The following is a 16,595-nucleotide window of genomic DNA, read 5'->3' on the forward strand; positions in this document are numbered from 1 at the left end:
ATTGTAAGTAGCCTATATATTTAGTGGCAAAGCGCTGGACGATTGAGGGGTCAGAGTCTGAGTCTGGGTAAGGTCAAGAATTTTGTCTTCTCCACATCATCCAGACCAGCTCTGGGGCCCACCGAGCCTCCTATGCAATGGGAACTGTAGGCTCTTTCCCTGGGGATAAAGCGGCTGGGGCGTGAAGCTGACCGCTCACCTCCAACTAGTGTCAAGGTCAAGAAAGTGTGGATCTATACATCCACTCCCCCATACATTGTACATCTTCATGACATAGTGCTTAATTAAGCACAGGGATATTTTGTTCAACACCATCTGTGAGCTGATTGTCTAGAAAAATGTGGGAGCCTCAACATCTCACAAACCTATGGGCTTCCACAGCCTGTTACAGGGATATTTTGTCTGTAATGATCAGTAAAACATGATTTATGTTCATGAGACAAACCCATAATAGTTATCTCAGTATACTCAATACCTTCCTACCTACCCACCACTTGGAGCTATAGCCCTGGGTGAGCCTAGGCCTCCTCTATAACCAGTCTCCACAACCAGTGCGTGCTGCCATAGAAATGGACCCACGCATGATGACCCAAGGCTGGCTGTTAGGTTTCTGAACAGAATTCTCTTTACAGTATCAGGCTGTTAGCCTCATGCCCAACCCCCAACCTTGGTATCTTGTAGTCTGGACTCTACCCTTTGACCTTTCCGGCATGGGTGACTCTACTGGTAGTTAGACTACCGCCGGCATAGCTCTCCAGGTCACAGTTACACAAGCCCCACAACCATGACAAAATGTAAACACCTTCAATATACACAATACACATGATATATCGGCCATCTGCGTCCTTATCCTACCTACACTGCAAGACTGTAGAGTGGGCAGATGGCACATCAGGGATATATGAGTAGCTGCTAGGTAAACACATGGAGAAATATCTGTTCTTTTGCCGACTTGACTGTAGTACAGATGGAAAATACATGCACACAGGTTTACTGTCAACCAGACTTTTTGCATGTTATAGTTGCTTTCTCATCTGTGCTTACATTCATTCCTGTCACCACGAACAAAGTATAATAATACAGTGTAACCTCGATAATCCAGACAAAGTAAAGCACTGCTGTGTTCAGACTTTCTAACTGTTCAGGTTACAGACTTCAAATAAAAATTTGATATTTTGGCAAAATTATTTATTCAAAAGATTTATAGATACATTTTATACATATGAGGTGCAGCTATAAAATAACCAGACTGATTTTTTGCCAACTCCCTGTGGTGGCATATTGGCCTGCCCTGTCCCCTGCATCAACACTACCACTTCCATGGCCATAGGACCAACAGTGTGGTAGTAGCCTTTGTTAGAAGTGGACCATGTATGTGAGCTCCGATGGAATTATGTTCAGTGTTAGAGCAACGTGTCAATGTGAAATTCCTCACAAAACTTGGAAAATCTGCTACAACGGTTGCATTTGTTGATGGAAGTTTATGGTGATGAGTGTCTATCTTGTACACAAGTTTTTGAGTAGTACATTAAAGCTGGAAAGGAAGAGACTGAAGACAATCTGTGTCCTGGTCGTGCTTGCAGATTGATACAGATGCTAACAATGAAAAAGTCGTTGCCTGAGCATTTGAGCAGTTGCTGAATTAGCTGACATTGGTAAACAAAGCATTTGACAGATTTCACATGAACATTTGAACATGAAAAAAGTATGCTCAAAGTTGGTACCAGGAATCATCACTCCTGAGCAAAAGGAAACTCAAATGAACATTTGTGCTGACATCCTTCAAAACATTGAAAATGACCCATACTTTTTAGGAAATGTAATACTTGTGATAAATCATGGTTTTTTTTTTCAGTATGATCCAGAAACTAAGCACCAATCCATGCATTGGAAGAGTCCCAGGTCACCAAGAAAAGAAAAGCATGGAAGAGCAAGTCAAATTTCAAAGCAATGATGGTTTCTTTCGATATCCGAGGGATTGTTCACATTGATTGGGTGCGTGAAGGTCAGACTGTTAACCAGGTCTACTACAAGGAGGTTCTGATAATCCTTTGTGAACATGTGAGAAGAAGACCTGAAATGTGGAAGAAAGACTCATGGATTCTTCACCACGACTATGTGCCGGCATACAACACAGTCTCTCAAGACATTTCTGGTGAAGCACAAGATCCATGTGTTGGAACATCCATCCTACTCATCTGACCTAGCCTTGTGTGACTCTTTTTTATTTCCAAAGATCAAGTCTGCATTAAAAGGAACCCATTTTGTCTGTCAAGACGTTTCTGGTGAAGCACAAGATCCACGTATTGGAACATCCACCCTACTCACCTGACCTAGCCTTATGTGACTTATTTTTATTTCCAAAGATCAAGTCTGCATTAAAAGGAACCCATTTTGAGTCCGTAGAGGCAGTGAAGCCAAAAGTGAGAGGTAATAACGAAGTTATCAGAAAAGGACCTGCAGCATTCCAACAGTGGAAAAATTTTCATGAAGCAGTGTGGGGATCGGGGAGGGGCCCACTTTGAAGGTGATTAACATTTACAGTCTCTCTCTGGTTATTTTATAGCTGCCGTAAGTAAACAATAACCAGAACTCGTGGCCATGTGACTACACACTGGGCTCAGGGTAAGTTGTAACTGGGATATATTTTTCACAGCCGTAGAGGAAGGTCCAATGACACCACGTTTCACAAGAGTTCACTTTTACTGCAGGGAAGTAAGATAATTAGATTAAATTAGTAATTTTTGGAGGTTCTGATTTCCTTTTTGGTGGTACCGTCAGTCCACATTAACAAGAGTTCAGAATACCGAGGTTCCACCGTATTATGCCTTCTGAAATATTTTTGGGCTCAGAGGGGAACACCTGAAACTACAGGGTAACCTTGATGTGTGTGGAATACAACAAAAATTTCACTACAGTAACAAAAATGATTGGCGCCGCAAACTTCTTAATGTTGCACATGTAAAGAAATTTTGCATAAAAGGAGGGCCCTTTAGGCACTTTCTTTATTAAGAGTAGTTCCTAATTAGCTGTGACCTTTTTGCACTGGCTGTTTTATGAGTGAGCCTGTCTGCATTCCAAACTCTAACTGTTGTCTGAATGGGGAATTTACTTGACTTTAAGGCAGAATTAATTGGTGGGCAAGAGAAGACCCAATATAATGACTTCAAAAGAACAGCTGATTCATAAAAGTAGGATTGTCAGAGTAGGGGACAATGTTTTCAGGGTCACATTTCATGTGATTTTACTCCTTCAAGTAGAATGACCTCCAAATTTTAGCCAATAAGGAATATCTATCACATGACATCAGCTGAATGTCTCTTCAACTTGCTGCATGCTGCAATTACTGACTTTCTGGACATTGCCCACTGTCCTGTTTTTTTATTTAGAATGTTTTGTAGATTGCAGACTGTCTCCATCCTCAGGTAAAAGCCTACTCAGTTGGGCCCAATTGATAGAACTAGTCCCTATCTCTGGACACCAAAGCGAATTCAATAGAGAATATATAAACCAAACACAACACAATACATTAGTGAAAGCTAAAGTACACATTACAAAACCCCACATACGCGATGCCTTGCACCCCTATGGCCATGGATAATTTAAGAGTCAAAGTCCATAAAATCAGAGTACTACTAAAACACAAGCCAATACTACAGCCCAATTCTAAAGCAAATATAATAAACTTATTTACAGGATGCAGTGTATTGACCTTTAAAATCAGAGATAAGACACACATGCATGTGCATACAGAAAAAGTACCGAATATTAAAATTTGACAGACAAAAATTTCTAAATACCAAACAGGACCTACGAGAAAAAATAAAACCAGTACTTAAATGAGGCATCTGTACAAGGTGTGTCCCAAAAGTCATGAAATATATTTCTTTCCCGCGCTCCTATTGGTCGGAGCACGCTGGAACTGGTTGGATTGGGGGGGGGGGCTTTAGCTTCACAGCGAGCCAAAAGTCAGTCTGTTCGAGCATCGGAGGCGTCAGTATCGCTGATTTAGTGAACCTGTGTTTTGTGACCACGTCACGGCGCGCGATGGCGGATACTTTCGAACAACGTTGGGCAGTCAAGTTCTGCACAAAGCTCAATAAAAAAGCTGCCGAAACTCACGAACTGCTTAAGCAAGCCTACGGGAAGTCTTCTCTATCATATGTGCAAGTTACAAGGTGGGTGAAGAAGTTTAAGGAGGGCCAAGAAGGAGTGGAAGATGACCCCCGCTCTGGATGGCCATCAACAAGCCAAACCGATGATAATGTGACTCATGTGCGTGATTTGTTGAATACTGACCGTCGAATGACTGTCCGGTTGTTAGCAGACACTCTGAACATTCCAAAAACCGTTGTGCATCGCATCTTTATGGACGAATTGAACATGCAAAAGGTGTGCGCCAAGCTGTTCCCCAAATTGTTGACCGACGAGCAAAAGGCCAATCGAGTGTTGATCGCGAGTGAATTGAAGGAACGTGTGGAAATTGAACCTCATTGAGAATGCACTCAAAGGACGCCGTTTTGAAAGCATTCAGGCTATCCAAACAGTGGTGACAACAGCTTTAAATGAGGTTCCCGTCGAGGCCTTTGAGGGGGCGTACCGGGCATAGGAGAGTCGGTGGAAAAAATGTGTAGATGCTCATGGACCATACTTTGAAGAATATTAACACTTTGTACCGATATCATCAATAAATTAAAAAAAAATATATATATATTGTCACGTATTGGGGGTGTATATATTTCATGACTTTTGGGACATAACTTGTATAGTACCAGCATAAAAACGTAACCTCTCCATATATTCTGAAAGGGGTGGAGTTGTAATTTTCTGACTGCTGCTCAACGATGGGAGAGATGTCTAAACTGGTTTGGCTGACTGCAAGAGCTACAAGAGACATGGGTGGTGTAAGTGGTGTTCAGTTCAATCTGCACGCCCTTCCATTCTTTCCAATGTATCTTGTGGCCTCTTATTCCTATGCATGTTGGGTGAATTTTGATTTTCATGCATACCTTGTGTCAGACTGTTTTGTGCTCCTTAGTGCATATTTCTAAATGTCTGCTTGTTCTGCTAATGTAACATTTACCACAATCACACGGAAAAAGTATATACACTGCTTCATCTGCTGGACATATCTAACAGGTCCAGTATTTATCAATGTCCCACAGAGTGAATATTCAGTTGTGAAAATGAGCCTAACACTGAAGCGGTTTCTAATATGTCTGAATTTTTTTTAAATACCCTAACATGAGATAATGACCATGCCAGGATATACTGTATGTGAAGGATGCTTGCTTCCCCTTGGTTTCATTATGGAATGAATATATTCTTGTGGTTATTCATTAAGTATCAGATCATGTTTTATATTCTTATTTTCCCTGTCAAAATCCTTCTGATACTCGCATATGACATTAGCTCTGCTGACTTAAGGTATGAATGACTCCTCTTTTCATGTTTGGGAGTGGTTGGACTCAAAATGTAGATTACATCCTGGAAGTACACTTTTGTGGCTAAATTAGGACCCCTCTTCATAACCAAGATGTCCAAGAAACGAAGAGAATTTTTAACTTCCACTTTCATTGTGATTCTAGGTCGAAGGCTGTTGAGATGGTGAAAAAATTGTTGTGATCTTACTGGACCATGTGGCACATCATTGTTTTAAATAACAAAACAGGGAGCTGGATAATGTTCAAAAAGTCAGTAACTGTATTAACATACCACCATCACAAACTTTCAGATTTTACTTGCTTCACTGTGTATTACAATGTGTGGCTAGTGAATGACAATACAGAATGCTTCTGTCATTGTGCTGCATGTTGTCTAAAAAGTGTTGAGCCTTAATTCTGGCAATGAAATGGAAATGCTTAGTCCTGAATACAAAGCATGAAATGATGTCTGTTACGCTGGTGGTTCATCAAAGAGCAAAACAGGAAGACTGTATGGACTTATATCTTTGATCCATTCACCATTCTGAGTAACAAGGATAAAGTCAGATAAACTGTTCTACGTGATGGAAGACAAGCAACCAAAAACAAACGTGCAATGCAGAGAACAAAGATCTGGAATTAGTATTCTTCATGTTGTTTTGATAGGAAGGATTAAATGCAATATCAGTTGATAGAACCATGAATAGGGGAAAAGTCGAACATTTTGCACACAAAATGTGTGGTGACTGCCATGGTTACAACCAGCCTGTAATGCAGTGTATGTAAGAGTTGGGTCCACTTTATCTTCGTATGTTGTGAGGAAGCACATGAAGTGAGCGTAACTTTTATTTGTAAAGGATGTCTTCCAACTAGTGGTCAGATGCAAATACAAGAGTATATGTAAGTATAAGGCTGGGGCCACACAAGCACAAACAAAATGCGTCTGTTGTAACAAATGTCATGATGTCCGTTGTAGAATTAAACAAGAAAGGCGAATGCTATGCTTTCTTCTGGCTCCATTGCAGACAAAAAACTACGTACCACATTCTGCAACTGTGTGGTGTCCTCAGCAACGTCTGTCATAAAGTACGTTCGCTGCAATGGATGTACTTTGTGCACTTGTGTGGCCCCAGCCTAAAAGTTACCTCTGTGTCTCAGCTCAGATAATGCTCAAGATGTTGAGAATGTTGAATTACACTTTATGATAACTACTACAAAAAACGTTAAATAATATCATGCCTACATTAATATTTTTAAACCACAGTGCTGCATTGTAATACACAAAACCAGAAGTTAGAAGACAGACCTTAGGATTATACATTTGAACCACTGTCAGATATTATAAGTATCAATTACAATGAGCATTTTTTATGAATTGTTTAACTTCTTACAATGCTCAATTTTCTGGACATTATCCATTGTCTTAATTATTTATCTGAAAGGAAGTTTTGGAGACTACAATCCATCTCCATCCTCAGGTAAAAAGCCTACTGTATTGGGTCCAATCAATTCAGCTAGTCCCCATCGGACACCAGAAATAGCACTTTATACATAAACCATCTGTGGGAGTTAAAATAAAGACATATTCACCCATATATATATATATATATATATATGAGATCTTGCACCTATGGTCACATGCATCTGGCTGAATCTTAACTCACACAAACAGTTTTTGTCTTGCATGCCACATACAACATGTCATCTAATTTCTATTGTCCAGTGATAGGAATTAGTTATATCAATTGGGCCCAACACAGTAGGCACCTTACCTGAGGGTCAGACATCTCCAAATTATTGTTTGAAATAAAAATTAGGATGATATGTCCCTAATAACTGTATTAACATATCATAAACTTTTAGATCTCATTTGCTTGAATGCATGCTATATGAAGGTTGCACTGTATATGTAAAACTGTCCAGAGAGCATATTTTCCATTAAGATAGTAAAATTCAACAGTATGAAGCATTTATTTTTACATGTTACAAATGGCAACTAAAAGACAGTCAAATTCATGTCCATGTTTCTCAATGGCATCTGCCCTTCAGTTCAATCATGAACAAGTCCTAACAACACCCACTTACGATGTATGCAAATCTATGACAAAATGTTGATATTTTCTTCTTATACGGACAGGAAAATTATTGGAATTTATGATTTAAAACATCTGTCTTCGTGCTTCTAATCAAAGAACTTAACAGTTAATTAGAAGGGTAAGAATCAATCATAATTTAAGTACATTTTACAAAAGATACATGAAGTTACAGAATTATAAATCCCTTACATATTATAATAAAATGAATATAAAAATAGAGGAAAATAGGGAAACAAACACAAAGTAAGAGATTATAAATAAATAAAGAACCGGAATGTCTTTTCTCCATCATAAAGACACCGTTTTGCGCATATGCACCGCTCTTTTAATGTGTTGTTCCTATTGTCCTTTATTTTCATATTAAGTAATTACATTTTCTTTTTAATGTGAAATAATACAATATATAAATAGTTCACCTTAACAATTTAATTATTCATTTCTGCGTGATTACTCTCTACCATATAACTGCCACAATTTTCCCTCCTACACCGAACATTGCTGGTGAATATGTCCTGTGTGTATTATACTTGGAGGGACGGCTTTAAAAATGGTATGAATAATAAAAATTTGTACCATCCTGTACATTTACAAAATCTAGCTGGTGACAGTCCTGTTATCATGCATTCAGTCCGGAATCCTTTTTCATGTCTTCAGTGATGCCAGTCTTGTCGTCTTTCTCACTTTCTCCTAAAATCAAGTACAGTCACCTTCAAAATTAAACCATTTGTTTGTAGTTAGCTCAAAAGCTTTATTATAAATAGCAATTGTATCTTCATGCATCGAGCTGTTCACAGCTTCCATTACCTTTGGTGTCCATTTTGGTGGCATCCTCAAGCTTCACTTTGTCATCAACATCCTGCTTCTCTTGTTTTGTGTCCAGTTTGTCCAAACGGGGACGTTTTCTGCCCTTAAATGACCTGCAGAAATAAAATTTCATTTGAGCTGCCTACTCCAGCTGCTCTGACAGTGTCCACTTATTTACTGTTTCACATGTAAGAGACAAACACCTACAAACTGTTGGGAGGAACCTCATGCAAAGTAGTCACTTGGAAGGCCAAGGAGATGGAAAAATCTCATAATAACAAGTGTCGTTGTCTGTGAGCGGAGGAACTTGAGAATGTGGCAATTTGAGCAATAGGAAAATGCCAAGTTCTGCAAAAAATTGGGCAAATCCACTAGCAAAACGTTTCAGATGATCAAGCAGGCATACAGCAAAGAAGCATTCAGCCACAGGGCTGTGTTTAAGTGGCATGAACGTTTTACACAAGGGGGAGAGAGTATGGAAGATGATGAGCATACTGGTCAGCCAAGAATGGTCAGAAGTGAATTCAAGATCCAAGATGTTGCAATGTTGGTGCATGGCAACTGCTCCCAAATGCTAGATGAAATTGCAGCAGGAGCAGCAGGGATCAGTCATGATATTTGCCACAGAATTCTGTCTGATGACCTGAACATGTCTCTTGTTACCCAGCAGTGTTCCACTCCTCCAGACACAAGACCAACATGACGATTGCATGAGCATTTGTAGTGACCTGATCGATAGTGCTGACAAAGATGAGATGTTTCTCAACTGGATAATAACTGGAGATGAAACAAGGTGTTTTCTGTATGATCTGCAGCTGAAGTAACGATCAGCCACCTGGAAATCGCCATCATTGCTAAGAAAGAAGAAACCGCGACAGGACAGGTCAAAAGGCAAGGTAATGCTTGAACTGTTTTTTGACTCATCTGGAACTGTTCATACGGAATTCATCCCAGAAGGAGCAAGTGTAAAGAAGCACCACTACAAGGAGATCCTTCGCCATCTATGCAATTCAATTTGTAGTTAAGCATTTGGCACAGGAACAACTGGCTGCTGCTGCTACACAACAACGCCCCTGCACATCACTCTGTGCTTGTCCAACAGGAGCTGGGAAAACAACAGGTCACTGTTTGCCACACCCTCCATACTCATCTGATCTCGTACCATGGGATTTCTTTCCCCACTTGACACGTGTGTGTCAATTTCAGTCAGCGGAGGAGATCATCACTGCCACGAGGGAAGCCGTATGGGAACTTCCTGCAAATATCTTTCAGCAGTGTTTCCAGCAGCTAACGGTAACTATTTTGAGGGAGGATGTGGGTATGTGTAAGTGTATGTGCGTATCTTGTAATATAGTGTGACAAAACCACATCCATGAAATTACTGACTGCGGTAAAAGTAAAGCTATCCCTGTACCAGGCTGTGAAGGCCCATAGGGTTGTGAGACGTTGAGGCTCCCACATTATCTAGACAATTGGCTCAAAGATGGCGGTAAGGTTATCAGCCTTATGCGCCAGCTGCGCTTTACTCCCCAAAAAATTATTTAATTAATTCCTGGTACTCATTTACGCGAGAGGCTGAGTGAACCCCAGGGACACACCGCAGCTGGAATGATTAAATTAAATAATTTCATTGCTGTGACCTGTTTTGACATCACATGATCCTAAGGCTACATTTACATTATTTGTAGCATAACTGCTATTGTTGCTATATATAACCAGTTTTTACATATGTATTCTAAATAACACATACTAAATTTGTCTGACTGTTGCTGAATAGTACTGCAGTAATGATGTTATTGCTATACTGTCTTTGTATCTTAAAAGATATCTAACTAAACTTATTTATCAAAAATTTAAAATAATATGTTGTAAATCGCCATGTATTTGTAGAGCATTAAGTGATGTGGAGGGCTGCGCTGACTTTTTTATGTTAAAATTGTTTGTTCATTTTTATTCATTTTTCTTCTGATCTTCATGTCTTTTTCTTTCTGTGAAACTAATTTATGATGGTTGCAATCAAATAATACTGTTTAGGATTGTACTGCAGTGGTAGTGTTTAATGACGTATATCAATGCACAAGTATTAGGAAATTTTTTGTTCATATTTTTTGTGAATGTCTGTCTCTTGATGATGATGCACCGTCTCTTCTCGACTGTGGCGTCTGTATGTTTGTTGTTCTTGTGTAACATACTTGCAGCAGTGGTTTGTATCAAGCTGTGTCTGATATTGGCTGTGGGTGTGTGGTTTAATGGTGTTATTATCCCTGGTTGTAGTGGTGGTATACGATTTTGAATATGGTGGTGTTACTGCCTCAATGACCTGTTTATATTGTTTAAAGGTGCAGAATATATGGTAATTTTCTGAGCTATTTAAGTCTTCCTTTAACCCTTCAGTGCTGCGCTCCATACCTGGCATGCCAGCGGCTTCTGTCACACGCTGCCAGGGTCGCTGCAGGGTATACTTAGTGTAATGCTATGTTTCAGCTCGTATTTTGAACCATTGTTTTTCATGTAAAGTAATTCTTTTGGTATGAAATTAAAGAGGAAATTTCAGGCTATCATTTCATATATTTGTTGTCCCACTTTGAACTTCCTGTGGGAGTTTAATACATTTGAATTCTTTGAAAAAGTTTTCTGTTTCAACACTTGGTGCGCTTGTTACCATACAAACCTACCCCTGCCTAGGGGAATTGTTATGAACTAAATATGTGAGATCGATCTGTGTACTATCCTCTATGCTGATTGAATGAAAAGTTGATTCTCTTTGAGGCATAATCTGAACTGTGCTGCTTCAACGTTGGTATCTGTAACTATGAGAAGACATGTGGAGAATCAGTGACTCTGACACGTGTTATGACTGCTACACAGCAAATGGTAAACAGTTCACTGTATGAATGGTACTACTGTAATTCCCCTTTGTTCTATAAATACTCATCATGCAGTCTGGTTAGTCAAGGCCAGCCGCAAAGAATGAAGTGGCCAGCTGTGTTGTGTCATGATCAGTGGAGAATATATTTACTTCAAACCAAATCAGAACAAAGTTTTATCAGATTCGAAATTAGACACTGAAAATGGATGTTTGTGCTTTTCTTGATTCTGTGGTAAATGACAGAATTGAGAACAGCACAAAAATCCATTGGGAGAATATGTAAAACTATAAGGGACAAAAAGAAAATTTCTGAATGCAATGATAACATGTAGGAATAACACAAGGAAAAGAATAGATCAACTGTCAATCAGAATTCAGTTAACTGAGGGACTCTCTGTGAAATTTGCTAATGCTGTAGAACATAAAGTGCCAGGTAAACATTCGTCAGACAAAACAGTGCCCCTTCTAAGAGATAGAAATTTTATGAGCAACATTCCATCAACTGCGAAGAAATCAAATCCACAGAAATGGAGAGTTGTGTGTCAGAAACTGTGTACTGGTGTGACGCGTGATGTGGGACCGTGTGTGGAATGTTTTCACAACACACCCAGCTGAACTTCTAAGGTAATATATTATCATTCATAATTTTTATAGGCTTACTGTGCTAAAAAATCATTTTAAAGTGTGGATCAATACACCAATTCTATATACATTTCTGAATGTAGTGTGAAAATTAGAAAAACAAAACTCCAGTTTTTTCCAAATTTATTACACTTTAAGTGAAATGTTGCACTCTCCGATTTAAATATTTAAATATACTCTGGCACAGGAGTTGAGTAGGAATTTGAATGCAGCTGGTGGTGAAGGGTTAATGGTATATGGTTATTTCCACTGCAGTGTTTGTCATCTTATATGTCATTTTTACACAGAAAGGACATCAACAACAACAACAAACAGCAAAACATGCATCCAAAATATTGTGGCATACAGATCTGTTGCTAGGCAACAGCATCGTAAACACGCGACAGTACTGGAGCCATTGCTAGGCAGCGGTCTGCATGCAAGAATGGAAGTACTGTTGGAAATGGTGTCTTCTATGCTCTCAGGATATATTACTCGACTGACCGAGTTGCGGTAGTTTACAAAATCCCTGCATTTCTACTTTCCACTATGCACAGTAAAAGGTTTGTTTGAAAACTTCCCAGAATGGCCATGTGGAGCACCACCACTGATGAACATGTGGATTAGTGTGGAATGTCTGAGAGCCGTGACTGTAACCTGCACATGGTAAATCATTCCGAACAGCTTGTGTGACATTTTGTAGTGTCATGGCCACTTGTTTGTGTGAAATCTGGTGTTAAACTGGGTAAAACTGCTGTGCGAAGCTTACAATAAAATGGCCTGAGTAAAACTAAAACCTATGAATGGCAAATGTTTCCAGAACAGAAGAACTTCAATGGTTCACGATGAAAGTTTAGGTCCAACCTTCAAATGTGATGATTTTCTGATTATTGATGACTATGGCAAATAGAAGTAACTGGAATATGCACTGGCTCATGTCATGAAATTTTAATAGCAGATTTATCAATGCACTGCATGTCAGAAAAATCTGTGGCAATGCTCTTCACTGAACATCACACAATGTGTTTCAATTTGTGAAGATCTGCTGCAACAAGTGAATGATATTGAATATTTCTTGAAAAACGTCACCATCAGGGCTGAGACTTAGATTTATGGCTATAACACTGAAAACAAAATAACACTGTGGAAGAGCCTGATTCACCACTTTCCAAGAAAGTGTAAGCATACTTCAAGTGAAATAAATGTTGGTTTATAAGTAAAGGTAAAAGGTAAAGTCATCCCTGTGCTTATTAATTAATTAATTAAGCACTATGCCAAGAAGATGTATGAGGGAGTAGAAGTATAGTGAGGTAATCTTCATGACTGGCCACTTTAACCCCAGGGGAAAGAGTCTATAGTGCCCACTGGATAAAGGCTGGGTGGACCCCAGAGCTGGTCTGGTTGCTATGGAAAAGAGAAAATCTTGCCTATACTGGGAATCAAACCCCAGCCTTGCAGCCTGTAGCCCATCACTATAGACTGAGGTATCCCAACCCCACTCGTTTATAAGTATGATGCTGAAACAAAATGACAATCTTCGCTATGGAAAAGCCTGATTCACCATGTTCCAAGAAAGCAAGTGTGCCCAGAAGTGGAAACAATGTTTATCATTATCTCAATCATCAGAACACAGTTCAATATAAGTTCATTCCAGTGGGCCGGACATTAACCGAGTTTATGATATGTATATTCTGAGATGTGCAAGGGATTTAGTTTTACAAAAATGGCAGGGAATGTGTCACCTCTATTATGGCAATGCACTAGCTCACATAGCACATAGTGCTCTCTCTTCAAGAGTTCTTGGCAAAAAATTTGATTCCTCTCCTTCCACAACCTGCCTATTCACCTGAGCTATCCCTATAAGATTCCCTGAAGAAAAATGACACTGAAAAGAAGAAAATTTAAAATGGTACAGGACATAATTACACATATGACCAAGATAATACAACAAACATCTATGAATGCTTCCAAAAATGCAAAAGATGATGGGGTGGCACACTGCTGCTCAAGAAAATTACTTTGAAGGGGTAAGTGTAAGTAAGCTGTAAGTCTTGAAATATAATTACTTACAAATTCTGGGAACATTATCAACAAACTTTGTATATCAATCAACTCTGAAACCGGTAGGAACTATAATGTAGTATCCCACCTCTGATCTCGACGTCCTCCCTCCCCCTCATCTTCAGAGTCACTGTACTCATTATCAGGTGCTATTCGCTTGTCCAATGCAGCCTGAGTTAACCGTTCATCAGGGTTTGCTTTATCTTCATCATCTTCAGAATCATTAACTGCATCTTCAGGGATTGCTGAAAGAAACCAAATATGTAAACACTTCAGTGAAAGAAAAATTGTTCCTCTACTTAATTAAACCATGAAGATGTATGTTCTTTCATGCATTCATTCATCTGTAATCTGTCAAGATGACAGGTCCACAGTCTCTTCCAAAACAGTTCCTCCACTTGATGCGATCTAGAGCTTTCTCCTTCAAATGAAAATATCATCTTGTCACTTCTATCCGCCCCTCTATCTTGTATGTAGAGTTGAAATACAGCTATATGTATTCCTAAAACTGGCTCTAAATGGAGGAAAGAGTTCAGTGTCATGGCCTCACCCCAGGGTAAAGAACCCCCCAGTACCAACTGAATAGGAGGATTAGTAACACCAAAAGGCAGACTGGATGTGGTAGTAAGGAGAAAATAGTGCCTTTCCTGCAAATCAGATCCTGGTGCCCAAGCCTGTAGCCAGTTAACTATACTGACCAAGCTATCTTAGGTCATAGTAACTGTTATAATTCATACTGTGCAGATAATTTACATACCATTTACAATATAAAATAAGTTATTCAATAGTAACAAAAAACATGAAACAATATTCCTGAATGTTATTTTACAAATACTGATAATTTCTTGAGATATGTTAAAAACTGCTATTATAATTTAAACGCCACATGATAAAGCTTAATAGCCCACATGTGGACAGGCTTTGTCCATTCACCTTGTGCTTGAACTCCTGGGGCATGGGGCAGCATCCGAAGATTTTCAAATAGTCTCGTCCTGTAAGAATAAATCTCAAATCAAAAGTGATCTACAAATGAAAATCCTACAACACATTTCCATAAAAATGAGTATTTGTGGTCCACATCTTCACAGCAGTTCATTTTCCAATTGTGGCCTTATTATTTAACTGCCTCTTTGTAGGCTGAGATGGTGGCCAGTGAGGTTTTCTTGGATTAGAAAATCATATGCTACCCCATTCTGAAAACGTTTCCATTAATAAAACTTTCCTTATCTAATAACTAGAACAGCTTCTGAACATAATCTCCTCCAATATCCAAGCACAATGCATAACAATGTAGCAAATTCTGTGAATCACAGAATAACATTTCAGATTTTGATCTGTAAAGCCTCCAAACTGATGGATTATTTCTATCAACCATCTATTTTAAGTTTACCTAGACATAAAAATCACACACATTCACATCTCTGAATGTGATGGCCATGATTCATGCATTAAAATAAACAGTCACCATAACAACTGTGCACTTCATTTGTGTGAATCACTACATATCTGTTCCTCTTACCAGTCAGCTTCAAGCATACCTTGTGTGATGTTCAACCATGGCAAGATACAGTATTGGACAACACATATTTCATGTCAGTAATGAAGTTAGGCATAAAATCTATAGAAAACAATTCACACTCCATGGGATTTACAGATTCAAATCCAGAATATTATCTTACAAATCATAGAGGGCAAACTTCAATGCCTATAACAAAATTTATATCAGTGTGAAATGTGCTTGGATGCCGATCACTGCCTTCAGCAGCTATTGCATAAACAGGTATGTAAAGTGTTCTTGTTTAAAACATCTTTGGGCACAGAGGTACCACCAACTGGACCACACTGTAGCATGATTATATGAGAGAACCCACCCAACCATCCAGTCTTGCTATATGAAAAGGAAGTAATACGGTTGCAAACAAATGAACAAACTGCTCTGTACATGGGCTTACTTGATTTTCTCTAGGTATTCTGGTGTGTTCTGGTTTGCCATGTTAGAAGGGCTAATATGCAGCTTGAAGTCAGGGCCGAAGTATTCAAAGTAGTCATTATATGGCAGTTCATTTGCAATCTCAGTGCCCAGCGCTACGGATGTCTCGTACGTCCAGCACCGAGATACATTTCGTATGGTGTAACCTCCTCCTCCAACCATCAAGAATGGAAGTCCATATTTCTTTACAAACTCCACACATTTTCCATGACCTAAACAAAATTACAAAATCACCAGGCTATTTTAAATTCACCTTTCACATTATAATTTTTACAGAGTCATGATAGCACCAAATAGTACAGATTCCAGACTGTCAAGAGCACTGGGGCTAAGAGGGGCTAAAATCTGGCAAACGCACAGTCTGATTCCTTTTCATACTCAAAATAGCTAAGAAACTCCTGCTAAAGTAATCTGTTTCATGAGCTTTACATTCAGTTACTAGTACAGATAGAAAAGTGCCTCATTTGTTTGACATTTCTTTGAAAATGGCTGTACTATCTCAAAATTAAAATTTTAATTCTCCACTGGAATAAAATGCTACTAGGAATGTTTTATTTTGCAGCTAGTTGCAAACACCATATTCTGTCTGCTGTTGCCCAAGCTTGCTTGAAATATACTAAGGGTAGTTATAAAAGTAAGTTTAAACGAGGGGGTACCCAAAAGAAACCAAACTTATTTTTTTTAAACCTATTTATTCAAATTTTAAGCACAAACCTTCAATCCCCTTCAAA

General features: G+C 38.9%; 2 protein-coding genes across 5 annotated transcripts in view; one reads left to right on the plus strand and one right to left on the minus strand.

Annotated features, from left to right (window-relative positions):
- Positions 1-5,975, plus strand: part of LOC111868649 (EGF and laminin G domain-containing protein) — a 143,374-nt gene extending 137,399 nt beyond the window's left edge. For all 4 annotated transcript variants that reach the window (XM_023859504.2, XM_023859498.2, XM_023859500.2 and 1 more), the window contains one exon: positions 5,589-5,975. Coding sequence is in view for 3 of the 4 variants with exons in the window: in XM_023859498.2 (XP_023715266.1) it covers positions 5,589-5,611 (23 nt within the window). In the remaining variant the exon portion in view is untranslated. The remainder of the gene's footprint in view (positions 1-5,588) is intronic.
- Positions 5,976-7,375: 1,400 nt separating this feature from the next.
- Positions 7,376-16,595, minus strand: part of LOC111868650 (histone deacetylase HDAC1) — a 28,087-nt gene continuing 18,867 nt past the window's right edge. Inside the window, exons 6-10 of the mRNA XM_023859510.2 lie at positions 15,827-16,076; positions 14,808-14,866; positions 13,963-14,119; positions 8,324-8,436; positions 7,376-8,206 (exon numbers count right to left, since the gene is read on the minus strand). Coding sequence (XP_023715278.1) covers positions 8,136-8,206; positions 8,324-8,436; positions 13,963-14,119; positions 14,808-14,866; positions 15,827-16,076 — 650 coding nt within the window. The 3' untranslated portion in view covers positions 7,376-8,135. The remainder of the gene's footprint in view (positions 8,207-8,323; positions 8,437-13,962; positions 14,120-14,807; positions 14,867-15,826; positions 16,077-16,595) is intronic.

Source organism: Cryptotermes secundus, unplaced genomic scaffold, assembly GCF_002891405.2.
Source record: "Cryptotermes secundus unplaced genomic scaffold, Csec_1.0 scaffold696, whole genome shotgun sequence".
Classification (NCBI taxonomy): domain Eukaryota; kingdom Metazoa; phylum Arthropoda; class Insecta; order Blattodea; family Kalotermitidae; genus Cryptotermes; species Cryptotermes secundus.